Source organism: Suncus etruscus, chromosome 6 (assembly GCF_024139225.1).
Source record: "Suncus etruscus isolate mSunEtr1 chromosome 6, mSunEtr1.pri.cur, whole genome shotgun sequence".
Classification (NCBI taxonomy): Eukaryota; Metazoa; Chordata; class Mammalia; order Eulipotyphla; family Soricidae; genus Suncus; species Suncus etruscus.
Window position 1 is genome coordinate 58,417,952 of NC_064853.1, and position 27,852 is coordinate 58,445,803.

The following is a 27,852-nucleotide window of genomic DNA, read 5'->3' on the forward strand; positions in this document are numbered from 1 at the left end:
TTAATTTCTCACTTTATCTTGCTCAGTTCCTTTAAGAGCTACTACTGTATTCTGGGGATAAGCTATGTTTAATGTATCACCCCAGGCATTAAAGTCCAAAAGAGGGGATGTATCTGCTGTTTGATCAAATACTTGTTTTGTATGGGTAGGATGTGAAAAACTTTTCTTGTATAACAGGGTCTCCATATGCTGAGATACCTTTAAAGAAAAAAAAACCATCACAGTTATTAAGTCTATGAATTCTCAACTATCTTAGCATACCATGTTTAGCTGGCAGGACATGGGTTTACCTTGGCAGGACATGAGTTTCAGTTTCAGTCAGGGAACAGTTCCAGAGTTGGGGACCAGAATTCTAAGCTGTGGTGGTGAAGAAGAGGGAGAATTTTCTTTTACCTCCCTAAGTTTTTTTTTTTGTTTTGTTTTGTTTTTGTTTTTCTAGGAGTGTTAGTGGATTAAATGGACTAAAGTTAGTGGATTAAATGGATTAAAGCAGATAAATGGGAGAATAATAATACTTTGAATATGAGGCCTGAAGAATGAGCAATGCATGAAATCTTTGTAAATAAAGAAATAATAAAGCTCTGAGGAATGGACAAGACAAAGCAATTTGAAATTTGGGTTCTAGGGAGTAGAGAGCTAGGCAATGTTCATTTATACAGCCTGAATAGTGTCTGCATTCTTAGTGGAAAAGTCTTCTGTTTGGACTGTAATGATATCTTTCTCCTCAGTAGGTCAAGAGAAGGAAGCCCTTCCAAAGAGGTTTATTTCTGGCTGTAGGCAGAGAGCATAGGTGTTTAACCTCCTGCCCAGCAGGAATTTAGGTATCTTTAAATCACAAGAAATAGGCCACCTTGGCACACTTTGGACAGCCTGTCCCAAGGCCCAGGCCTTTGTTATCTCAGAATTATAATATTAGCTGGGACAACTATTTTCAAGGGGCAACTATTTTCTGATTCTTTTCAGGCTTCCCCTGAACCTATGAGTATTTTAATAAGTTTCTTTCCCTTTCCCCTTTTCAGGAGTCCTACAAAAAAAAAAATCATCAACACCCTGTTCCCACTCCACCAACACCCCACCATCTCTCTTCATGGCTGAATTTCCTAGAACAAGCTCAAAACACAACAGGTCTTCCCTGCCTTGGTCTTGAGATTTGAGACATGAATGAGGCTGCTCTGGGATTTGGTGCCAGGGACCTAATAACCATCAGGCTCCTAAAGAAGCCTGCGCCTGAATTGAACCTGTGAGAATCTTTGTGGTTCAGCTCATCATAACTCAAATCCATAGCTCCCTCTATTCTGATAACATCTGAATCCCCAAAGCCAGCATCTCACACATGCAAAGTATGTGCTTCATCCCTTTGATCTATTCTATAGTCTTCTCTTCCTCCATTTCATTCCTAATCTTTTCCTCCTAGTATTATTTTCTTCTATAATTTTCCTTCCTTTATGGGGTGAAGAGGACCACACCAGTTGTGCTCACAACTTACTCCTGACTGTGCACATAGGTGTCACTCCTGGCAGACTCAAGGGACCATATGGGGTGGTATTGTACCTAGGTCTGTTGGGTACATGGCAAGTACCCTATCCTTAGGATTTATTTATTTATTTACTTATTTATTTATTTATTTATTTATTTATTTTGGTTTTTGAGCCACACCTGGTGATACTACGGGGTTATTCCTGGCTATGAGCTCAGAAATTGCTCCTGGCATTGCTTCTCGGCCTTTTGGCTAAGATTAAGTGTAGAAATTGCTCCTGGCTTGGGGGACCATATGGGACTCCGGGAATCGAACCATCGTCTGTCCTGGATCAGCTGTGTGCAAGGCAAATGCCCTATCGCTGTGTTATCATTCTGGTCCTACCCTATATGATTTTCTTTTTCTTTTTTTTTATTTCTTTTTTTTGGAGTCACACCCAGTGGCACTCAGGGATAACTCCTGGCTCTGCGCTCAGAAATTGCTCCTGGCAGGCTCAGGGGACCATATGTGATGCCAGGATTTGAACCACTGTCCATCCTGGATCGGCTGGGTGCCCTACCACTGTGCTATCTCTCTGACCCCTATGTGATTTTCTTTAAAAGAAAAAAAAAAAGCATGTGCTCAAACGAATAGTATGGGCTTCAGGCTCTTTTCTTGCAACTTGCTGAGATTATTTCTATCTTCCAAAGCACATGTGGTAAACATGTAGTAGTGGTCCCTGATCACAAAGTCAGGAGTAAATTTAGGTGCGACAGGTATGGCCATGCAATACCTCAACATTTTATAGACGAGTTAGTCCAGTAGTATCACAGAAAAACTGATGGGAAAGTTATATAAAAATCCTTAGATACTGACTTTAGTAATGCCAAAAGGAAATATAATAGTTATTTAAAATTGGCTCTTGTTGATTTAAGTCCTGATAATCCCATTTGCCTTTGTGTTGAAACAAACAATATGAAGTAAACTTGTTTGTGCCTCAAGGAGGAATAATCATGGGTGGGAAATTGAGGACAATGGTGAAGTAAAGGTTACACTAGTGGCTGGATTGGTATGTAAACATTTAATGCCTAAAATGACTATATTGTGAATAACTTGGTAAATCACAATGTTATAATAAAATTTTAAAATATTTAATAAAATTATGATTCCAATAAAGTGAATTATTATTACACCAATGTTATACCATTATTATTATACAAATGTAATTTCTTAGTCTTGACAAATAATAACACATTTATTAACTAGGGAATGCTGAGTGCATTCATTGTCCTATCTTTGCAATTTTTCTATATCTAAAATTAATCCTCTCTCACACTGTTATTACTGTATTTTTTTTAACTCTTATCCATTTTTTTTTAAAAAGAAGAGCTTACTAAATTCCTGCTGGTGCTTCAATGAACTCAGTGTGAGTCAATACTTTTCAAAAATATTATTTCCTTTCTCTTCCATCTCTTTAGTTTTTCTTTCAATTTTCTATTTTTTAAAAAAATGTTGCTTTTGGTCTTCCTAAAATGTATTATTATCAGTTATGTCAACTTTATATTGCCTTTTCTTTAAATAAATTAATTATAAATAAATAAATAAATAAAATTAATCCTATTGGGGCTGGACTGATAGTACTGCAGGTAGGGCATTTGCCTTGCATGCAGCTGACTGGGTTCAATTCCGGAATCCTGTATGGTTCCCTAAGAACCTCGAGGACCTAGTAGTATATCAGAGCATAGCCAGGCATAGCCCAAAAACAAACAAAAATTCCAAAATAAGAAAATGGAAAAAATACCAATGCGACATTAATGTATTTGAATTAGGATGAAAGAAATTCTTTGTGAAAATTTTAGACAAAAATGTTTTTTGAAGGACATTGTGAAATTTTAACTCCTGGCATAAACATGTGAAATAAATAGGCGTGGTCCTGTGTAAATTGTGGAAGAATTCATTGCTGCTTCTTGGTTTCACTTTTAGGACAGTCAGTACTCAGCAAGTACCAAGAAAACAGATTGAGACCTCTACTCTCATGGAGTTTCTGTTTTAGTGGGCAGAGGAAAGCAACAGTAAGAAATAAGCATATAATGCATAAGAAAATTATATTATTGGGGCCGGAGTGGTGGCGCAAGCGATAAAGCATCTGCCTTGCCTGCGCTAGCCTGGGATCGACTGTGGTTCCATCCCCAGACATCCGATATGGTCCCCCAAGCCAGGGGCGATTTCTGAGTGCATAGCCAGGAGTAAACCCTGAGCCTCACCGGGTATGGCCCAAAAACTAAAAAAAAACAACAACAACAACAACAAAAAACAGTGCCCATGACCTAACACGTCATTTAAGTCGAAATTGAAACAGTTGCTCAGAACGGAAAGATAACTCAGTGCTGGGAGCGCAAGCTTTGCCTGGCACTCAGCCTTTTAGAACCCTGCTGGGTGTGGCCCAAAACAAAAATACCTTTTTTTATTAAAAAAAAAAAAAAAAGCAGTTGTTCAAGCTATAGACAGAGGGGAACAGTTACACTAGCACTCCGGGGGGCAAAGGAGGAAAATATGGGACACGTGCTGGGAAAAGGGGTGGAGAGAGGACAGCCCTGGTGGTAAGAATGGCCCTGATTCACTGTCACTATGTATCTTAAATATCACTGTGAAAGATTTGTTATTCACTTTGGTCACAATAAAAATCATTTTTAAAAAAAGCGTTGCCCAGAATCCTTCAGCAGAGCTGCAAGGTGAAGAATTTCTTCTTCCTCTGAGAATTTATTCTTCCAACTACTCTCCCCAGTCCGCGCTAGAGGGATGGCACCTTACAGTTCTCTTTAAGGGTCATCTCTTAGTCATCCTTTTCAGGTTCCCCCACTTCTATCATGTTCCTAAACTACAGAGAAGTAAAACTTCATCAAAATGGTTAGATGCTTTCATACTACAGTGAAAAAAGGAAAACATGTTTCTCTTGAACTTCATACCATAAAAATCAATTTAGGGCCCAGAGAGATAGCACAGCGGCGTTTGCCTTGCAAGCAGCCGAACCAGGACCAAAGGTGGTTGGTTCGAATCCCGGTGTCCCATATGGTCCCCCGTGCCTGCCAGGAGCTATTTCTGAGCAGACAGCCAGGAGTAACCCCTGAGCACTGCTGGGTGTGGCCCAAAAACCAAAAAAAAAAATCAATTTAGCTGAAATAAAGGACTGTACCTGTGATAAGATCTTGAGTGCTGGCCCCAGCTTTAATCCCATAGTGCTTCGAAGATGCTGTTCTGTAAGCAAGGGCAATGTTTCTCCATCAATTGCGTGATCTTTAAACACCTTCATTAATACAAACAGTGTTAGTTTTGTTTAAATGTCTTTTTACATTTTCTTTTATAGAAATATATTAATTTTGGAGGATTAAGGAAGATTACTTGAGGGATGACACAAAATTACTAAAGTTTTCATCTTCAATTGCCTTCTCTTCTGCACACCATTGTACATTGTGCATACACTTACATGAATCTTGAATAATCATTGTAATTCTATTTATAGAACCCCATCCCAGTCTGCAGTGATCAGCATCAGAGGTCAGCTCTTGTCTTATTTACTGATGTACCCATATCCTGTGGCCAGCACAATGTTTCTTGAGAAGTCAGTGAACATACAGAAAATTTGAGTAAAGGATTATCACAGAAGACCTCAACTCTCATTTGCATGTGTAATACCTTCTGTTCATTGCATGAATGAAAAGGAAGGAAAATGCAAGGAAGAACATTAATTGGGTGTTACTAGCAGAGCCTATTTGTTCTGATGTGTAGATGTGACCTAGCCTACCTACCTTTCTTCCAAAAATTAGAATAACTTTTTTTTTGTTTTTTTTTTTTTGTTTTTTTTTGGGGGGGGCACACCCGTTTGATGCTCAGGGGTTACTCCAGGCTAAGCACTCAGAAATTGCCCCTGGCTTGGGGGGACCATATGGAACACCGGGGGAATGGAACCGCGGTCCTTCCTTGGCTAGTGCTTGCAAGGCAGAAACCTTACCTCTAGTGCCACCTCACCGGCCCTAGAATAACTTTTGGTAGAAAAATCATCTCTGTAGGTATAGAGATGGTGGTTGGGAGATGCTTCAGTTCTAGAATTTAATTTAAAGACATTAATTTAATTTAATTTAATTTAATTTGAAGACAGCAGGCTATGAATTTCATCTCTGGTGCCACCTGCATGCACTAACCATGATCTAGACACATTGGGTTTTTATATCTGGGAGCTTTCTGTCTGTCTATGATTTCTGGCCACATTGCATCCAGGTGTGAGTGAACATCCTATTAAAGCAAAAACTATGCAGTGAGCATCACAAATAAAAAGGTATAACCAGAAGTCTGACCCCTACAGTGATTGGCCCTGATGAGTACTGTTGGGTTAATCGGTCTTCACCCTAATCAAAGATGGCTCCTTCTTTACATATATTTAAATATATTTATTCCACTGAATAGACTATTCCAATATGTCTCCATCCATTGGGATGGTCCTATTCTTCCCAATAAAGACTGTAACTCAGGCAGTTCTCTGCTTCACATGGTAGAAAGATCACTGGACCCATTTCATCTCTCCTGCTTGGTTTGGATTATTTCCCGCAGCAGCCTTGTTTCCAGACTTGCATCACACCCCTTGGGATTGGGGTGTGAGGAATTATCTACAAGTACCACAACCAAATGTGCAATGTGCCATAGCCAAACAGCTATGTGGTTTTCAGCCATGGTAACAGCATCAACCAACAGAGGGAAGGTATGTGGGATAAAAAAAAAAAGATGGAGAATAAAATGGGGTAGGTTATTGGTGCCATATTTACAACCTCTAATCTTTTCAAAGTTGATCTTTCTCTCTTTCCTATTTGAAGCTCTCTCTGTGTTCCAAACTATAGAACCCAGAGACTCCTCCCTCAGTTTTAGACACACAAAGAATCATAATTAAGGAAACCAAAAGAAAGAAATCAATAAAATTTTTCTAATGTACACCAAGGAACTAAAAATTTTGTATTTTCTTCTCCTGTCCAAACAGGGTGGAAAGGCAATTTTAAAGCAATTTTAAGACACTATTTAAAGGCAATCTCTCCACTGCTACCCTGGCTCCCTCCATGTATAACACTCACTCAGTGTATACTACCCTTGTCTTCAGTCCTCTTCTAGCTGGTGCTTTCTGTGCATTCTTATTGGCATTCAAAAAAGCCTGTGACTTATTTAAACAATAATGAAGATATCCAAGTGCTTCCTCATTCCATTTCTAGATCCTGTCCCAACGGTCTCATTCCCTTTGCCATCTAACCCATCAGAACTCTAGAGTTGGCCATGAGAGGCAACACAAAAGGCTGAGCACATGCTTTGCAGGCAGGAGCCTTAGGTTCATTCTACCGCAGCACATAAACAATGCTGGGAGTGGTGCAAACCAAACAGAAAAAAAGAAAAGAAAAGAAAAGAAAACAATAGAACCCCTTCACAGCTTCTGATGGTCTTGGAGCACCTTTGTCCCCAAATAACTGGTTCCAAAAAGCAATGCTGAGGAGACTTAGAAGGAACTGAAGGAAGAGACTATAGAAAGACTCTGGGTTAAAGGAGATGTTAGGTGTCCTGAGAGCATTCTGTGTTGAGTCATTTCTGATCTTCTATTTCCTGGGACAGCCTTGTGGGTAGGGATCTCCCGTATGATATGCCTTGGTAGTAAACGTTTAAATCAACAGTGTTTGAACAGCTGGTGATTTGCATTTCACCCTCTTCCTTTGTTGATGCTGTTGTGATGCAGTGTTCTTAGTGCGCTGCACTTCAGGTTCCAGTGTCCCTCACACTCAATTGGCATGCTCTTAGTGTGACAGTGTTGTCGAATACCTTTACCAGTCATATTCATGCACATTCTAGTTGCATGTTTATCAGGGGCCACACCCTTGGCTACAGTGCCTAAACAGTTTTTTGTACTTGTGATGCTCCTCTATGCTTGTGCCATTTCACTTTCATATGCACTGGTCTGCAATGTGATCAGAAATTGCTCTTGGGTTTAAGATCAGACAGCAGAGCTGCCTGGACTACATGGACTACACTCAACTACACTGGACCCAGAAGCTCCAAGGACCCAGGACCTCACATTTGCAAAGGGGCAATTCAGTGACCAAGTCATCTCCCAAGATATGACTTTTTTTTTTCCAACCTTGACACATTGATCTATTTAAGTTGGTTGGTGTGAAGTCATCTTACACTGTGTTTTGAAGAGACTTTCTAGTCGCACCTTCCATGCTGTCCTCCCTTTCTTTATGTAGTTGGTGGGAGAGGAAGCTTAAACCCTGGTCTCATGAATGCAAGGCATGAGCTTTACCACAGAACCACATCTCCAGTTTCACTCTCCTCTTCCTTCTGCCCTCAGGGGTAGTAGATGAAGAACATAGGTAACTGATAGCAGCCTTGCCTCTGGCTACTTCAACACTCTCTATTCACCCCTGACCCTATTTCTCGTGACTGGATGTTCTCCCCAACCCCTATGGGGCAGAAATTGATAATTGATGCCATTGCTATGGAGGAAACATCCATCACCACCCCCACACAAGGGGATAGTGTCACAAAAGGGAAGATGAGCTCCAATATAGCTGCTAGGGAAAGCAGCTGGGTGAGCTTCCCTCTCAACTGGGAGGAGAGAGAAGCAGCATAGTTTCAAACACAGGCTGAGTCTATGGAGCTCTAGCTGGGAGATATTTTTTCCTGCCAGCTGCTGTCAGACTAGTGTGTGTCTCTATAGAAAAGCACCAGTTCTTTCTCCTGTACTCAATATATTAAGGATGACCAATGATGACCAAAGGTAACAGACCCTACAGAATTGAATCTACCTGGGGGTGGAGAATTAGGAAGGTGGAAGATTGAAGCAGAGAGGCAGGTTGGGAACCTCCACCCTCTAGGCAAGGAATCACTAAGATGTAAATAAAGCCTAGAGTCAAGTTTTGGAGGAATTCATCACTGATAAGTCTCACCTGACATCACTGCAGACCTAAAGAAGACTGGACCCCCTATTGAGAGAAGCTCCAGCAGGAAGGAAGACTGGGATCTTTGATGACCTCTCAACCCCTTCACCTTGGGAGCCACCCTAGTAATCACCCTAACAACTATTCCCATGTAAGCAGAAATCCTCACATGGGTCAAGTTAAAAACTTATAAAAGTCAATTTGAAATAAAGGAGGTGAGCACAGGTGCTGCCTGGTATATGCCACAGTATCTCCTCTCCTGAGATGTGGACTTGTCTACTTTGATGCTGGGTTTTGTACTATGGCTCACTCTACCTTTGAAGAAGTTTGTACGTACTCTCTCCACTCCCCTCCCGGCCCCCTTCCTCAGTACCTCCTAATAAAACCTGTTTTTTTAACTTCACTGTTTATCTCCTCCTGAAATCCTTTTCTGTGAGGGAAGGTAGAAGGACCTTCTGAAATGGCTGGAGACTGACATTTTTTTTATTTGTCAAAGCAAGGCTCATGGCCCTATATCTCCCCAGGGCCCCCCGTTAGTAGAGAGCAAGCAGAAGACTCCATTTTGGGGCTGCTGCCTGTCTCCCCTCACTTCACATAAGTCACTCCACCAGCATCAATATGATATTAGATTGCTGTCTGTATGGAACTTTATTAATTAATAGCAGTATTGTAACTCATGGTGCCTAAAATAAAAATAAATTTAAAAATAAATTTGAAGAACTATTCAGACGCCTATAAGATAGTACAGGGCTTATGGTTATTACCTTGCATGCTTCTAGCCTGGTTGGATCCCAGAACCACATGGTCCCTTAGAGCCCCTGAGCAAAGTTGGGTATGTTAGGATTTAAAGTTTAATTTAGAATTAACTGTAACCTAGCTTTGATGTGAACCTAAGTATAGCATGACTGGCTCAAGTTTTAAGGAACAAAGACTAGCCAGAACAGCTAATTTCAGGAACTTTGATTGCATGTACCAAACCACTTAGATAAACTAACAACACCCGGGGACCTGCAGTCAGACAAAGTCAAGAGTGCTCAGTGGGAGTCCAAGCCCCTCCCTCCTCTACTACTTCAACTGATGCAAACCCCAAAGCCCTACAAACCAAAATATTTCACTCTAGATATCTAGGTATCTGAAAAACAATAAGAATATTCCTCAAAAACCAGGAAATTGAGTTCCCATATGATTTATGGGAACCATTTTCAGAGATAAACCCTAGTGTCTTCTTCATGCCTATGTTCATTGTAGCTCTATTTACAATAGCCAGAACCTGGAAACAACCCAGATGCCCAACAACAGACTGTGGTATATCTACAAAATGGAATACTATGCAGTTTTCAGGAAAAATGAAGTCATGAAATTTTCTATACCTAGATGGACATAGAAACTATTATGCTGGGGCTGGCGAGGTGGCGCTAGAGGTAAGGTGTCTGCCTTGCAAGTGCTAGCCAAGGAACAGACCGTGGTTTGATCCCCGGTGTCCCATATGGTCCCCCCAAGCCAGGGGCAATTTCTGAGTGCTTAGCCAGGAGTAACCCCTGAGCATCAAACGAGTGTGGCCCCAAAAACCAAAAAAAAAAAAAAAAAAGAAACTATTATGCTGAGTGAAATGAGTCAGAGGGAGAAAGATAGATACAGAATAGTCTCACTTATTTATGTATTTAAAAAAATAATGGTAATAATACCCAGAGACAATAAAGTTGAGGTTTGAAAGGACCAGCCCATGATATGAAGCTTAGCACAAAGATTGGTGAGTGCAGTTAGAGAAATAACTACACCAACAACGATCATGACAATGACAGTGAGTGATAGAAATAGAATGCCTGTCTTGAAGAGAGTCAGGGGGTAGGGGGAGGAGATGGGGACATTGGTGGTGAGAAGATTGCATAGTGGGGGGTTGTTCTTGATTTTTTTTTGTTTGTTTTTGGGCCACACCTGGCTGTGCACAGGGTTTATTCCTGGCTTTGCACTCAAAATTGCTCCTGGCAGGCTTGAGGGACCATATGGGTTGCCAGGGATTGAACCCAGGTCTGTCCCGGGTAAGCAGCATGCAAGGCAAACACCCAAGGGGGCATACTTTTTATGACTGACTACAATCAACTACAAACATGTTTGTAACCATGGTGCTTAAATAAAGTTATGAATAGACAAACACAAAATGAAAGATATTAAAGAATAAAAATGTTCATTTATGCAAAGGGCTTGGGTTTGAGTTACAGTGATTATTTTTCCTCACTGAATTTCTTTTCCCACCTCCAGGAAGTGAGGAATGAGAAGTGACTGAACAAATAGAGGTAGAAGTGAGAAAGAAGATAAAAGGATGGGTCAGTATTTGTATTTTTTACCCCCACAGATTTGTACATGGGGACTACTCCTGACTCTTGTTTAGGGGTAAGCCCTAAATATCTCACAGTGTGACAAAAGAAAAGTAAGGAGAAGACAAGGAAAAGAAAGTAAAAGAATGAGAAGAAGTAAGTAAAATTTTATTACACAAAACTAAGATCTGAAAAGCATTACTGCTGATGTCAGTCACGCAGGATATAGATAAGGTCTTTTCTTGTCTTTCTTTCCCCTTAACATGAACCCAAAGGTCATGACATCAGATTAAATTGACACATTGCTGACTAAAATGGAATCATCACATCACTTGGTAGACCATTGTTGGGACCTGCGTTCTGAACCAGTAGTGATGTCATTTTGTAAAGGCCACATGGTAGGTTTCTCTTCTGTTCTGAACAAAGAGAGATGCCATTTTGTCAAGGCCACATGGTGTATTGAAAACCACATGCTAGGTTTCCACAAACCTATTTCCATTAACACCGACCCAAACTATGGCCATATCAGATAGCCTATCAGGGAAGGACACAAGGGAGCAGTAGAAAGGTACCTATAGACAACAGCCAATTATTTTAAAAATTATCAGAAATCTAGAATCTTCCTATATCCCTTCTTTATATATGTCCCTTCCCTCTTCATGACCTTGGGTTCATCTTCTTCTAGAAATGACCCTGGCCAGCCAGTTTGGAGGCTATTGGCAGACAGATTAAAGTATTTAGCTTTACTCCAGTTGTGTGGTCTCATACTTTGATTCTAGACTCTAAAATCATATGTATGAAAACATAGTACTGACATAAAATGACAAAGTGTCCAAGGGGCTGGAGATGTTGCCCATGCAGTGGGCAGCTCTGAACACATGTGCAAGAGGTCCTGGGATCTACTTCTAGCACCAAATGGACACCCAAGCACCACTAAGAGCAACCCTGAGCAGTAGGGTTGCTAAGTAGGTTGTTAAGAGTAGGCACTTAGCATGCCTGGTATAACCCAAAAGAGAAAGTGAAGAAAAAAATAGTTGTTTCTCACAGTTTTTATCACCAAATTTTTTTATGCAGGTGAGGCCAGTCCCTACACCTCAACCATTCTAACACTTCATTTATTTTTTTAAACTAGCAATGAATTATCAAGTTGAATTATTTGGGTGCCTAAATTTTATGTATTGATTCAACACCACTATGGATTTAAACATGATTTCTCTCTCTCTCTCTCTCTCTCTCTCTCTCTCTCTCTCTCTCTCTTTTTTTTTTTTTTTAGTTTTTGGGTTACACTCGGCAGTGCTCAGGGGTTACTCCTGGCTCTATGCTCAGAAATCGCCCTCAGCAGGCTCGGGGAACCATATGGGATGCCGGGATTTGAACCAATGTCCTTCTGCATGCAAGGCAAATGCCTTACCGCTGTGCTATCTCTCCGGCCCCTAAACATGATTTCTTAAGTTTCAGATCTAATGCAGGTATGTCCTTTTTAGAGTGAAGAACACATTTCCATTATCTTAAAACTACAACATAAATGTCTTGAAAAGCTTTTTTTAAATGTAGATCAATAGGGAATGTGATAAATATTTCTCATTCATTTTGGCTATTTACCAACTTAACAGACTAATTTTGAGAGAAGTCCCACCTCTAGAAAGTCTTGAAGGAACAGAAACTAATGTCAGACACTGCTTTTCTCAGCCTTCCTTGTGTCTGATGTGAGGGCACATGACTTAAACTGCTCCAATAGGAAATATATATGTTGGGGTAGTCAGTAACACAAAAAGGGGGAGATTATTAGGACTCTTCCTTAGCAGCAAGATTAATTTTTGACAGAATCATGATAAAGGAGATAGATTTCTAAACATTGTTTTAAGGTACTGTGTAATTCTAAATCACCTGAGCATAGTCTGAGCAACCAGGAAGACCACTGATGAAGTCATGTACATCATTGGCTGTCCATTTCTGAATATCTTCATCCAGAGATACATTTTCACTGATTATATTCATTGTGGGTGTTCCTTTAAAGTAGAGAGGAAATTATCTTGCAGTATACAATTTCCAGGTGAAAAGGAAGAAGTTAAGAGAATAGTCTTATATGAAGTTATATTACTTTGCTAATGATATAAATCAATGTGTAAATTCCTTAAAACATACCGAGCCAGTGAGACATGTGGTATTTAGAATAACTGCATGAAGGAATGCAATGATTTAAATGGGGTGTTGAGAGCACTCTTTGCTCCAGGCAGGGGTCCTCAAACTTTTTTTTTTTTTGGTTTTTGGGCCACACCCGTTTGACGCTCAGGGGTTACTCCTGGCTATGTGCTCAGAAATTGCCCCTGGCTTGGGGGGACCATATGGGACGCCGGGGGATCGAACCGCGGTCCGTTCCTTGGCTAGCGCTTGTAAGGCAGACACCTTACCTCTAGCGCCACCTTCCCGGCCCCTTGTCTGATTTTTTTTTTTGGTTTTTGGCCCACACCCGGTAACGCTCAGGGGTTACTCCTGGCTATGTGCTCAGAAGTTGCTCCTGGCTTGGGGGACCATATGGGACACCGGGGGATCGAACCGCGGTCCGTCCAAGGCCAGCGCAGGCAAGGCAGGCACCTTACCTTTAGCGCCACCGCCCGGCCCCCTCAAACTTTTTAAACAGGGTCCAGTTCACTGTCCCTCAGACCATTAGAGGGTCTGACTATAGTAAAAACAAAACTTATGAACAAATTCTTATGCACACTGCATATATCTTATTTTGCAATGAAGAAACAAAACAGATACAAATACAATATTTGGCCCGTGGGCCATAGTTTGAGGACCACTGCTCCAGAGTATAGTGAGGAGACAGAAAGAAACTGAGTGGGGAGGAGAAAGACAAATGTAAAATAATAGGTGACAGGGCCAAGCAGACTCAGATGCAGTTAAGGAATAACAGAACTAAACATCCAAGCCACAGAGTTAACAACAATGAGATCATGAGACCCAAACTTTGACAGCCAAATTTTAAAACAGTCTTGTTTTGATAACAGGCTGCGGTGAGGGTGGTGATATTTCTAACTGGCAATATTGGTGGAGGGAGGTTGACACTGGTGGGTGGGATTGGTGCTGAAACATTGTATGTCTAAAAACTCAACTATGAAAAACTGTTTAAATCACAACGCTTTAAATGATCTTTTTTTGTTGTTTTGGACTCACACCCGGTGACTCTCAGGGGATACTGCTGGCTATGCACTCAGAAATCGCTCCTGGCATGGGGACCATATGGAATGCCAGGGATCAAACAGGTTGGTCCTGGGTCGGCCGCATGCAAGGCAAATGTCCTACCGCTGAGCTATTGCTCCAGCCCCTTAAATAAATATTTTTAAAGTATAGCTCTCTCCTTTCTTTTCTTCTTCTAAAGTAACTCTTTATTACAAATAAACAAGTATTAACTGTATACATCAGTGATGGCTAACCTTTTAGAGCCTGAGAGCCCAACCTGCCGCACAATGCCTGGTCCTCCCAATGGCCAGTCTGGTCCTGTTGCCAGGTGAGCTGCAAAGCAGACACTGGCACGGCACACTCGCCTCCCGCCGAGCGGAATATCATAATTGAGGACCTTCCCGCATGCCAGCTGCAGGGCCTTTGCGTGCCACAGCTGGCATGCGTGCCATAGGTTTGCCATCGAGGTTATACATGATTTATAAATATATAAATTCTATTATAAGTAAATAGTTATATATTACAATATATAATTGCAAACATGCTGTCTAGTTGTAGAAAACTTCCTAAATTGCTCTAGATTTCTTCATATCAATGGAAGTGTCCTGAGGATTCTATTTCTCAGATTAACTCATTTTCTATGGTTATGTGATTTATTACTACTCTTTATGCAATCCGTATAAATTTAGCTACATTATTGTTGTGAATATAAATATTTTAGGGGATTATTATGTTACTGACCCTACCCTGATTGGTGATTGTGCCCTACCCTAGGGTGTGACCTGGCATTCTGCCCCCACCCTAGGGTGGTACCTGATTCTGCTTCCACCATTGGGTGGTATCTGATCCCACCATTGTGTGGTACCTGATTCTGGGGGATAAAAACAAGGGTCTGTGGAAGGCGAGGGGCTTTTGGCTGGAACTGATGCTGAGGCTTTGGACTTCAGTCTTGTCCACCGAATAAAGCTAATATTTCCACAAGCCTGACTGTCTGCGAGCTGTTTACCTGCCGTTTCACCTCAGAACCGCCTGCTGAACAGGGTGGCAGACGCTTGCTCTGAGCTGGAGGGGAAAGACCTCATGCTCCATCCCTCCATCAGTAAACCTCTTCAGGGGCTGAATTGCAACAATTATTACTAAGATGGCAAATGATCACTTAGTAAAGAAAGCAGTTGGGTTGGAAGCTACATTAAACACCATTTTGCCAATCTTTGTATTTAGAAATGTGTTTACTTAAAGATTTTCTAGAAAATTATTTAGTATGCATTTTGGGGAAGGCAATGCGTTTTAGGTTACATGGCCTTACAGTAACTACCATTAAAAGTGAACACTTCTGTTGATTTTTTTTACACTTAAGTACAAGAAAGATAAAATAAATAATTTTAAGCAAGAACTCCTTTATTTTGTGCTGATGAAATTAACAGCAAATTTAAAAAAACCATTTAATTAAAAATACTGGTAAGTTTATGGGCAGAGTAATGATGCAAGCGGTAAGGTGGTAGGACGAACTGTGGTTCAACCCCCTGCCCATGTGGTCCCTCAAACCTGGAGAGATTTCTGAGCGTATAGCCAGGATTAACCCCTGAGCATTATCGGGTGTGGCCCAAAAACCAAAACCAAACAACAAACAAAAAATACTGGTAAGTTTCTATATTTTTGTTTTGTTTTGTTTTGGGGCCACACCCGGTGATGCTCAGGGTTACTCCTGGCTCTGCATTCAAGAATCACTCCTGGCAGTCTTAGAGGACTGGTCATATGGGATGCCAGGGATCAAACCTGGGTCGGTGGTATGCAAGGCAAACATCCTCCCCAATGTGCTATCACTCCCAGTGCCTCTATATTCTTTCTCATATCTACTCTCAATCTTTATCTAAAAATCTTGATATACAATGTAGATAAAAACTACATTCATATGAATTTATTTAACCTAAGTATGGCTTTAAGAAAAAAGCATGGTACAGTAATAATATCCAAAGACAATGGGGGGGAGGGAGAGAGAGAGGAGAGAGAGACAGAGAGAGAGACAGAGAGAGAGAGAGAGAGAGAGAGAGAGAGAGAGAGAGAGAGAGAGAGAGAGAGAGAGAGAGAGAGAGAGAGAGAGAGAGAGAGAGAGGTCTGCCCCAGAGGCAGAACAGAGGAAGGGTGGAGGAAAACTGGAGAAAGTGGTGCTTTGGTGGAAGAAAATGTGCACTGGTGAAAGATGTTGGACATTGGATGACTGAAAATCAACCGGGTACAACTTTGTAGCTGTGTATCTCAGTGATTCAATTAAATAACTTATTTATAAAAAAGAAAGACTTAAAGGGCCCGGAGAGATAGCACAGCGGTGTTTGCCTTGCAAGCAGCTGAGCCAGGACCTAAGGTGGTTGGTTTGAATCCCGGTGTCCCATATGGTCCCCCGTGCCTGCCAGGAGCTATTTCTGAGCAGACAGCCAGGAGTAACCCCTGAGCATCGCCGGGTGTGACCCAAAAACCAAAAAAAAAAAAAAAAAAAAAAAAAAAAAAGACTTAAAAAATAAATTTGAAATGTAATTAAGGAAAAGACAAATCAGTGTTTAGTAACTTCAAGACCTCACAGGCTAAGCTCATGTAGCTTCAGACTCACTCCTACCTGTCAGAGAAGCTGGGACTGGAGGGCAAGTTCCATTCTTCTCACTGCAGTTTGCAAACAACTGCTCTGGAGTCTTAGCTTTCTCACCAGTCCAGATCTTTACTTCCTGTGAAGCACCACAAGAATCCCAAGGATTTTTATGGGTGTACTCAGGTTTGCCACAAGTGTTGACACAGGCTTCTGTGGGTTCTTCCTTGGCTTCCTCGAATTTCTGATTGTTGAGAATTTCAGACTCTAGGCCCTTTGCACGTTCATCTTCTTCATGGGGTTTTGCATGTGCCTGGTCTAGGAAGTTGTTTTCTGCTTGACTTTTGAAACTCTGAGTATCATTGTCTAGAACTTTGTGGCTCCTGTTACCTTTCCTGAGACGACGGCATTTCTGCCCCCAGCTCTCTAGAAAGTGTGGACAACTTGATGCTAACATAGGGTTTCCCTGCAGATTTCTCAGAGTACTTCTGTGATAATGCAGGTCACTGGCAGGGAGCATACTCCTGCTGGGATGTGAGGCTGGCCCAGCTGGGATATAGGAGCCATAGAATAGTGGTGTCCTAAGGCTGCCTATTCTCTTGGAATTAATGTTCTCTGTTCTCCGTTGCTGGTAAATGGCATGCATTTCCAATTCCATCCTAAAAACACAATCACATAATTATATAAACCAAGAAAATTAATATTTAATGTGCTTAATGTACATTAATCTTTAATGTAATTTATTTTAATTCCTCCCGTGTCATTTATTCTCCCTAATCTTCCTTAAAATAGCACCTTTGCTTTTGGTAAGAGTCCTTATACTACTTACCAGGTTTGTTAGGTGAAAATAACCTGCACCTTTGCCCTCTTTCTAATCCAGAACTTGAAATAATATTTGAGGATAAAGGGCTTGGTTGATTCTCTCCATAGATATCTACACTCAGTCTTAAGAGCATCTCAAGGATATGGCAAATTTAGCAAGAATAGGGAAAATCTATATATATTCCCCCATGTATATATAAAACAGGGACAAAGATTAACTCTCAAAAGTGTCTGTCTTGGGGCCGGAGTGATAGCATAGTGGTAGGGCATTTGCCTTGCACGCGGTTGACCCAGGATGGATGCAGGTTTGATCCCCGGCATCTCATATGGTCCCCCAAGCCAGGAGCGATTTATGAGTGCAGAACCAGGAGTAATCCCTGAGTGCCACTGGGTGTGACAAAAAAGGTGTCTGTCTTTTTTCACAATCTTTCCCCAAAATCTTAGTGGGTCCCAAGGAAGGAGGTATGAACCCATGTAAATCTCAACTGTTAAAAATTAATTCAAGTGAAAGTGGTTGGTGGGAACTTGGGGACTTAGGTTTGCTTTACTTTGTTTATTGGTCATTACTTTGGACCCATTAGGGCCTACGATGGTCAAATGAACTCTGATGCTATCTCTCTAGGAAATTATTACTAAATTATTATTGCATTTTTATTTGTCTGAATTATTATGGTGGAAGTCAAAGCTAGGTTAGCAGGAGGTTGTCTGATGGCAGAGTTTGAGTGGGTTTGGTAAACTTGATACTTATGTTTGGGTAGAATCAGTTATTATGGAAAAAGGGTCAATAAAACACTCAAATACCTGGGTATTTTATTTGTGAGACATTAAAGTATTATAATATGTGGACTTAGCTTTTTAAAAATTAATTTGTGGTGCTGGAGCGATAGCACAGAAGATAGGGTATTTGATGCTATCTCTGATACTATTTGCATGCAACTGAGCCAAGTTTGATCCCTGGAATTCGATATGATTTTGAGTGCAGAGTCAGGAGTAATCCTGAGTGCCATTGATTGTGGCCCAAAAACAAAAAAAGAAAAAAAAATTTTTTTTGGCTTTTGGTTTTTGGGTTACACCCAGCAGTGCTTAGGGGTTGCTCCTAGCTCCACTCTCAGAAATCGCTCCTGGCAGGCTCGGGGGACCATATGGGATGCCGGGATTTGAACCACCATCCTTCTGCATGTAAGGCAAATGCCTTACCTCCATGCTATCTCTCTAGCCCCGAAAAAAATATTTAATTGAATTTGTTTTTATTCTTAATTGACCAGTATTGATGTCTCTTTTTGTAATATTTCTGAAATATGTTTCACAAGTATTTAATATATACAAACTAGTCAGTATATATGTCTACATAATATGTATTTTATAAAATATATATCACTTATAAATATATAAATTGTATTTAGAGTGAATATATGGTAAATTTTGGGAGAAGAAATATGGCAGGAGAGATAGGTCAATGGGTTGCAGTATATTCTGTGCTTGTAGGAGCCCTAAATTCGACCCCTAGAATGTATATTTCCTAGAGAATTTTCAGGAGTGAACTCTTAGCAGCAAACATGAGTAACCTCCAAGCCATGTGGTACTAAAACAAAACAAATAACATTTTTTTCAAAGGACAATCAGCCAATAAGTGACAAATAGCATTTATTTAGAAAAATGTAAGATAAGCTATGGTAAAGAAGTATGTTCATGATGATAGCGATATATGTATTTCTGGGTCCTTTTGTAGCACCTTTTCGAACATCAAAACAAAGAAACAGTGGTGAATGCAAGGAACTATGGGTTCTGCTGTTTTTTTGATTTTTCCATGTGTAGAAATCTCTAGCTGCCCAATCTTATATACATGGGTTTCTAAATATCAAGGCCAACAATATATAGGAATATAGTAAAACATGTAAAACAATAGTGCACACATATAATGAGTGAGTGCACCTATGAAGGTATCTGTTTAGATCAATATTTATCATCCATCTAACACAAAAAACACCAAAATAGGATATCAATAAAACAATACTGTTACTTTACCTGGCAGTATGCTGCCTTTGAATCACTTCATTCCTTCTGGTCATTGCTCTTATGGATTCAGGTGGTAAAACACCCCAGCCTTAAAAAGAAAATCATCATCCCACCCCACAAAAAATTTAATAGCACCAATGTAAAAAGTCAAATACCATAGAATCATTTAAAATCCTATATTTTAACAAGCAATAAAACACAATGGTGAAAACAGTACACATTAACTACTATTCATTTCTGCACAGTAATACCATGATAAGCCCAAGATAGTTTTTCTTCTTTAATTTTGGGTCTCCTGGTTTCTGATGTTCTTTGCCATCTTTCAAAAGGGACAGGGATGAAATGAACTATGGTTGCTTAATTTGTTTCAGAGAAGTTGCTTCATTGCTGCAATGAGTAGATTAACTAAGATATGGAATCAATATAGGTGTCCAACTGCAGATAAATAGATTATGAAGATGTGGGAAATATACACGATGGAACACTATGCAGCTGCAAAGAATGATAAAATCTTGAAATTTGCTGCAACTTGGTTGGAATTGGAAATATCACATGAAATGAAGAAAGAAAGAAGAAAGACAAACACAGAATGGTCTCACTTATCTGTGGTATATTGTAAGGTGAACCTAGCTAAAACCTTAAACATAGGTGCTCCCCCAACTACCTCTTCCCAGTAATCTCTTCCTTTGATATGTAAAAGGCCACTGAATAATTATTGATTGGTTTTGGGGCCACACCTGGCGATGCTCAGGGTTACTCTTGGCTCTGTGCTCAAAAATTGCTCCTGGCATACTATGGGGACCATATGAGATGCTGGGAATCAAATTGGATCTGTCCCGGGTCAGCCGCATGCAAGACAAATGCCTTACCATTGTGCTATCTCTCCCGCCCCTGAATAGTTACTTTTTTTTTTTTTTTTTTGGTTTTTGGGTCACACCCGGCGGTGCTCAGGGGTTACTCCTGGCTTTCTGCTCAGAAATAGCTCCTGGCAGGCACGGGGGACCATATGGGACACCGGGATTTGAACCAACCACCTATGGTCCTGGATCGGCTGCTTGCAAGGCAAACACCGCTGTGCTATCTCTCCGGGCCCGGATAGTTACTTTTATATCTTACTCAAGCTTCCCCTTCCTGGTATTGGGATTTGGTTTGAATAAAGAGAAAGCAACTACTAATAACTTTGTAAGCCACAATTCTTTAATTAAATTAAAAAATTTTAAGTAGAAACTGATGACTTTTTAAAATTGTAGAATAAAAATAGCTAGTTGATTTTCAAAAAAAATGATTAAATGCTTCTTGGTACATCAAAATAAATGGAAAAAAAAACTACAATGATTTCAGAGGATAAATATTGTACTTTTTGGTACATTTGAGGAAAATTATTTTTTTCAAAATAAAAGATTTGGGCAGCAATTACATTCTTTTTTTTTTTTTTTTTTTTTTTTTTGTGCAACACCAGGGTATGCTCAGGGGTTATTCCTGGCTATGTCCTCAGAAATCGCTCCTGGCTTGGGGCACCATATGGGACACGGGATTGAAACAAGATCTGTCCTGGGTCAGTTGAGTGCAAGGCAAACGCCCTACCATCGTGGTATCTCTTTGGCCCCATCAATTACATTCTTTGTTAGTACTAGTTTTTCAAAATGTCTTGAAATAGTGGCAGAACTCAAAACTCATGTCTGCATGTTTCGTTGAGTATTTCTTTTTTCTTTCTCCGGACACTAAATCCCTTTAGATTTAACACATGTTTCTCAAAGCATCTATAGTGAAGGGCCATTATTTCTTTTTAAATGTTCAATTCATCATGGACCAGTGGAATAAAACAAACTTTTAGAAAATAGAAATGAAAACAAAGAGAAATGCAAGCAGAATAAAAAATACATATTAGATTAATAGAAAGTTAATCCTAACAAGTTGCTCTAAATTTCTCTCTTGTGTTTATTTGCTCAAATACTTCACAAAACAAATCAGATCTATAAACCACACTGACAATAATGGACTTATATATTAAATATAGATTTTATTTTTGCACTAGCAGTTTTATGTGTATAAATGTGCACTGCATAACAAGAAAGTAATTTAATGCTTAAACATAGTTTTCTTTGTTGAGGGTGCACACCCAGTGATGCCTAAGGGTAATTCCTGGTTCTGCACTCAGGATTCACTTCTGTGCTCAGTGCTCAGAGGATTATATAGGACACCAGGGATAGACCTCAGGTCAATCTAGTACAACCTACTTTACTGTCTCTCCAGCTCCTTAAGCATAGTTTTATGCTTGCTTTGTGCAAAGTTGGATCAACAAACTCCTACTATCAACCTATTTTGAAATAAACCATACTGTCTTAATAAAATTCTTTGTCATTTGTGCATGACAAAGACTGGATAAAGTGACCTCTAAAAATCCTTCTAACTTGAAAGTGGCATATTTTTATAGTCCAGCAGCTTCATGATATTCTTTATTAAACAGCTGGCATGCATGAAACCAGCAACCCAGGGCATATTTCCCAAGGTGGAGGAAGTCTTCCCCCAAAGTTCAAGTTTCTTTATCTTTCTGAAATAGGTGGACATCAAAACAGTGTTAATAATGTAATAATGTGCCCACTGCTCAACATCGTATTCTGGAGTGAAATCTTATTTTGAGAACGTATCTTTTTTTTTGATTTTGGGCCACACCCGGTGATGCTCAGGGGTTACTCCTGGCTATGCGCTCAGAAATCACCCCTGGCTTAGGGGACCATATGGGACACCGGGGTATCAAACTGCAGTCCGTCTTAGGCTAGCGCGTGCAAGGCAGATGCCTTATGCCCTGTGCCACTGCTCTGGCCCCTTGAGAACTTATCTTACTATTTTACTTACCAATCATTCTATTGGTCTGAACCTACCTTATTTTTTTTTTTTGCTTATTCTTTTGCACATCAAACTGAGAGGAGATATCTAACTGATGGCCCAGGAAAGGTGGTAAACCTTTCCCCCTGTGACCAAATGTTGGTATTTTCTGAATGCTTCTCTACTGAGTGACTAAGTTGCAATATAATGTTCTCTGGTCTATATTTACCTGATATCTGTAAACTTAGATTATAGATTTACTGAGTTCTTACTGCCAGATGAGGTTTAAATTTGGAATCAGATTTTGAGACTTTTCTTTGGTCTTTAGACCATTCAAAGGGTGTGTCAGTTTCAAATATGACCCTATCTTGGACATTCAATCTCACTGCAATATCTTAACTGACCTGGAATCAACTATTAATGTTTTGTGTAATATTTATGCATACTATTCCTATCTATTAAGAGGTATGGGAATTAGGGAGCAGCTACAAGGAGAAACTCATGAATATCTGAACAGATGCATCACTATTGACAAAGTTAAAATGGTAATCAAAAATCACCCTCTCCCCATAAAAGCAAGGCTCAGATGGATTCACTAATGAATTCTTTTAAACCTTTCAATATGGAGACATATACCCTAATCATGAATTGGGACAATTAACATCATTAAAATGGCAATACCCCCCAAAGCATTGTACAGATTTAATGCAATCCCTCTAAGGACACTCATGTCTTTTTTTAAGAAGTGGATCAAATACTCCTGAACTTCATTTGGAACAATAAATGCCCATGAATAGATAAAGCAACATTTAGGATAAAGAAGACGGGGAGGCATCACTTTCCCTGACTTTAAACTGTACTACAAAGCAATAGTCATTAAAAAAGCATGGTAATGGAATAAGGACATACCTTCAGATCAACATAATAAACTTGAGTATTCAGAGAATGATCTCTGAGACTTACAATCAATTAATATTTGATAAAGGGTCAAGAAAGACAAAGTGGAGCAAAAAAGCCTCTTCAATAGTGAAGTGTTGGGTCAACTAGTCAGCCATATGCAAAAAAGTGAAGTCAGGACATTAGCTAACACCATGCACAAAGGTAAAATCAAAATGTATTGAAGACCTTGATATCAGACTTGAAACTGTAAGGTATAATGAAGAAAACATAGGCAAAACACTCCATGACATTGAGACTAAAGACATCTTTAAGGGAGAAACAGCATTTCAAAGGAAACTCTGACTATGATACATAGACCACCATGAAATGGGAGAAATTATTCATTCAATACCCAACAGATAAAGGGCTAATATGTAAGGTATACAGGGTACTGACAGAAGTTAACAACAACAACAACAACAACAACAAAATAATAAAATTTAACCCCATCAAAAAATGGGGAGAAGAAATGAACAGACATTTCCTCAAAGAAGAAATACAAAAGACACATGAAAATGCTCCACATAATTAATCATCAGGGAGATGTAAATCAAAACAACAATGAGGTATCATCTCACACCACAGAGAAATACATCACAAAGAAAAAGAACAACCAGTGCTGGCATGGATGCGGGGAGAAAGGAACTCTTATTTGTTGCTGGTGGGAATGCTGTCTAACCCGCCTTTCTAAAAATAATATGGATATTCCTCAAAAAACTGGAAACTGAGCTCCCAGATGATCCAGCAATACCTCTATTAGGGAAATGCCCTAGGAATACAAAAACACAATAAAAAATGCCCTCTGCACTAGTATGTTCATTGTAGCACTATTTACAATAGCCAGAATCTGGAAACAACTCAGGTGCCTGACAACAGATGAGTGTCTAAAAAATGGTGATAAATCTATATAATGGAATAGTATGCAGCTGTTAGGAAAAATAAAGTCATGAAATTTTTCTATGATGAACATGGAGACTATTATGCTGAGTGAAATGAGGCAGAGGAAGAGAGATAGACACAGAATAGCCTCACTCATATGTAATATTTGAGAAAGTAAAAGAAAATATGGTAATAATACCTAGAGATAATAGAGGTGTGGGCCCAAAGATCCAGCCTCTGATATGCAGCATACCACAAAGGTTGATGAGTGCAGTTAGAGAAATAACGACACTAACAACTACCATGACAATGATAGTGAGAGAAAGAGATAGAATGACTGTCCTGAAGACAGGTATGTGGCAGGGGAGGAGAAAATGGGGGAACATTGGTGGTGGGAAAGTTACACTGGTGAAGGGAAGTGTACATTCAAAGACTGACATCCAACTATGAATGTTTTTGTAACCATGGTACTTTAATAAGGAAATTATTAAAGAAATGGGCAACACCCAGAGACTTATTTCTGGTTATGCTCTATGCTACCACACCTAGAAGGCTCAGGGGACTATATAGGATTCTCGGTATTGAACCTGGGTCCCTTGTATGTAAGACAATCACTTTATCTGCTGTACTATCATGCCAACCCCCAAATCCTGTTATTTTTAACCTTCAAAATAATTACTGATTGCAACCACTTCTTACTATTCCTACCGTCACCTTCCAGGACCAATCCACTATATTCTTTGGCTTTTTAGCCATTTAGTATTTTCCCATTAATTCCAATAAATTCACCCCCCTGACTTTGATCCTATTGAGTTTGTTCCTGACACAACAGGTAGTAAGATCTTGATAAAATGTTTATCACCTGATGTCACTCCTGTATTTAATTTTAATTTAATTCTGTATTTAATTCAAATTCTTTTATTTCTATTTGTGATATTGAATAAATGTTTTTTAATATACAATCAGGTCCTAAACAAACTACTCTGGGGGCCGGGTGGTGGCGCTAAAGGTAAGGTGCCTGCCTTGCCTGCACTAGCCTTGGACAGACTGCGGTTCGATCCCCCGGTGTCCCATATGGTCCCCCAAGCCAGGAGCAACTTCTAAGCACATAGCCAGGAGTAACCCCTGAGCGTTACCGGGTGTGGCCCAAAAACCAAAAAAAACAAAAACAAAAAACAATAAACAAAAAACAAACTACTCTAATACACTTTATCTCTCATATCTCATCTTTTCATGACCACTACTTTTTTCTTTCTATAAGTTAAGATAGATAATATTGCAATTTCTTATCTATTCATTCATTAGCAAATTGATATTTGGAAGTACTAACCTACTTGGTCACACAGTGGTGAAACCATGATGGAAATCTAGGAAGCAATAGCAGAAATTGTTAATGAAACTTAATGATTATTCATTTTCTTTTTAGCTACAATATTATGTTTGAAAAACATCTTTAGAGCTAGAGTTTCAAATGATAAGGGACCATCAGGTACATCTGCTGCCCTCATGTTTCAGAAGCAATCTGACCACTCAGTTTTGTCTCTATAATATAGTGCATTTGATGCAAACCTAATACAGCCATTTGGCTCACAGTGGCTCTACAGATGAGAATCATCTATTTCTCATACCTGAATAGACACGACTGGCCAACATGTTTGGCATATTTGCATTTTGTGAAACAGAAGATCCAAATGAGGAAGGAACATAAAACTGTCTCGGATCAGTTGGAACTGCAGTAGAGGACAACAGATCTCTAGGAACAAAAATAGATAAAATGGATGTGGAATTATACAAAATTTCCATTGTACACACTGTAGATTTTTATTTACTCTCTTAGAAGATTTTATTCATATCATCCCAAAAGGAAACATAAACTTTCTTAAGTCTCTATAGATCTAGGAGAAACATGGTAAGAAAGATTTTGGAGAAAGGTGATTTCAGTTAACAAAAGAGAAATCAAGACTAAAAAGTTTTAGGGCTGTCTGGAAAGTAAGAGATCTAATTAAATCAATGTCACTCTGATTTTCCATGACTAACACACTGTTATAACCACATTTATTTATCTTTTCGTAGTTATAATTTGACTTGGCTCTTGTCATCTGGGAGTAGCATCTGACCACCTTAGTAGATAACTAATTTACTTTTTTCTTTAGTACCACAACTTCATTTATTTATTTATTTATTTTTGTTTGCTTTTGGGCCACACCCGGTGATGCTCAGGGGTTACTCCTGGTTACGAGCTCAGAAATTGCTCCTGGCTCTGGGGACCACATGGGATGCCAGGGAATCAAACTGTGGTTCATTTTAGGTCAGCCACGTGCAAGGCAAATGCCTTACTGCTGAGCCACCGTCCAGCCCGTCCCAACTTTATTGTTATAAAGTCTTTACTGAGAAGTCTTTAGAAGTGCAACTTTGGTATTCACACTCTATGAACAAGAATAAATAACAGATTTTATTTTCTCCTCAGATTGTCTAAGAAGCCTAAGGAAGGGATAGTAGAATACTGCCAAAATGTGCAAACAAAATACTAATAATTTTGACTTCATTGAAAAGGAAAAATTGTTATCTCACAAGAAATTCATGATAACTAATTGTTATGGATAGATGTTCCTGTCTCTCCTTCCCATCCTCAATCCACACAATTTAACAGTTTTTACTATCCAAATTTTACTATATTTAAGATAGATTCTTTATGGAGAATAATTAAGATTAATCAAATTCTTTTTTTGGGGGGGGCCCGGAGAGATAGCACAGCGGTGTTTGCCTTGCAAGCAGCCGATCCAGGACCAAAGGTGGTTGGCTCGAGTCCCGGTGTCCCATATGGTCCCCCGAGCCTGCCAGGAGGTATTTCTGAGCAGACAGCCAGGAGTAACCCCTGAGCACCGCCGGGTGTGGCCCAAAAACCAAAAAAAAAAAAAAAAAAAAAAAAAATTTTTTTTTTTTGGTCATACCCGGCAACGCTCAGGGGCTACTCCTGGCTCTACACTCAGAAATCGCCCCTGGCAGGCTCGGGGGACCATATGGGATGCCGGGATTCGAACTACCGTCCTTCTGCATGCAAGGCAAATGCCCTATCTCCATGCTATCTCTCCACCCCCTAGATTAATCAAATTCTTGATGGCAAAGTCATAGTCTCTGAAAAAAAAAAAGGAGAAATCAGATATGCATATACTCAGAGAAAAATGCGTTTTCTCTGAGTACAGTGAGATGATCTCCTTATAGCTGTGAAAAAAATATCTCACCAGAACCAGTTTTGTGAGCACTTTTGGACTCCAGAATATGAAAATCCATTTTTATTGTTTTTTTTTTTATTTGGTCACACCTGGTGGCAATCAGGGTTACACCTGGCTCTGCACCCAGAAATCACTCTTGGTTCAGGGACCATATGAAATGCCGGGGATTGAACCTGTGTTTGTCCTGGGTCAGCCCATGCAAGGCAAACACCCTGCTGTTGTGCTATCACTCTGGCTGATTTTTATTGTTTGAGTCAACCAGTCTTTGGTGTTTATTTATGACAATCCTAGCAGACACTACCAATGTTTGTGCCTATGTAATTCCTGTCACATACAAAAATGCTGGTTAGTTATTTAATGAGTACCTGCCTGATGTTGGGAAGCAGATGAGAAATATGTTCAAGATGGGGTGAAAAGAGTTGTTTGATCTTGAAGATTGCACCATATTTCACCCAAATAACAGACAATGAATCCTCAATGGAGTTAACATCATCCTAAAACTTAATGATCACCCCTTTTCTCCTTTGGTTGGAATAATGTATTGGGGAGAATACCTATCCACAGCTGGAGGTTCAAAGGCTGAGGAAAGCAGTGGGATCTTCTGCTGTCCAGAGACTGCTATCAAAGGGTTCATGGCCAT

The 27,852-nt window shown here is 39.8% G+C and overlaps 1 protein-coding gene across 1 annotated transcript; it reads right to left on the reverse strand.

The window, feature by feature from the left end:
• On the reverse strand, positions 1–27,852 carry SAMD7 (sterile alpha motif domain containing 7). The gene is made up of 7 exons (XM_049774464.1): positions 27,767–27,852; positions 25,608–25,732; positions 19,345–19,423; positions 16,531–17,156; positions 12,624–12,745; positions 4,650–4,760; positions 1–198 (listed from the first exon to the last, which is right to left on the reverse strand). Exons 1-7 carry the CDS (start codon positions 27,850–27,852, stop codon positions 1–3), a joined length of 1,347 nt encoding a protein of 448 aa, XP_049630421.1.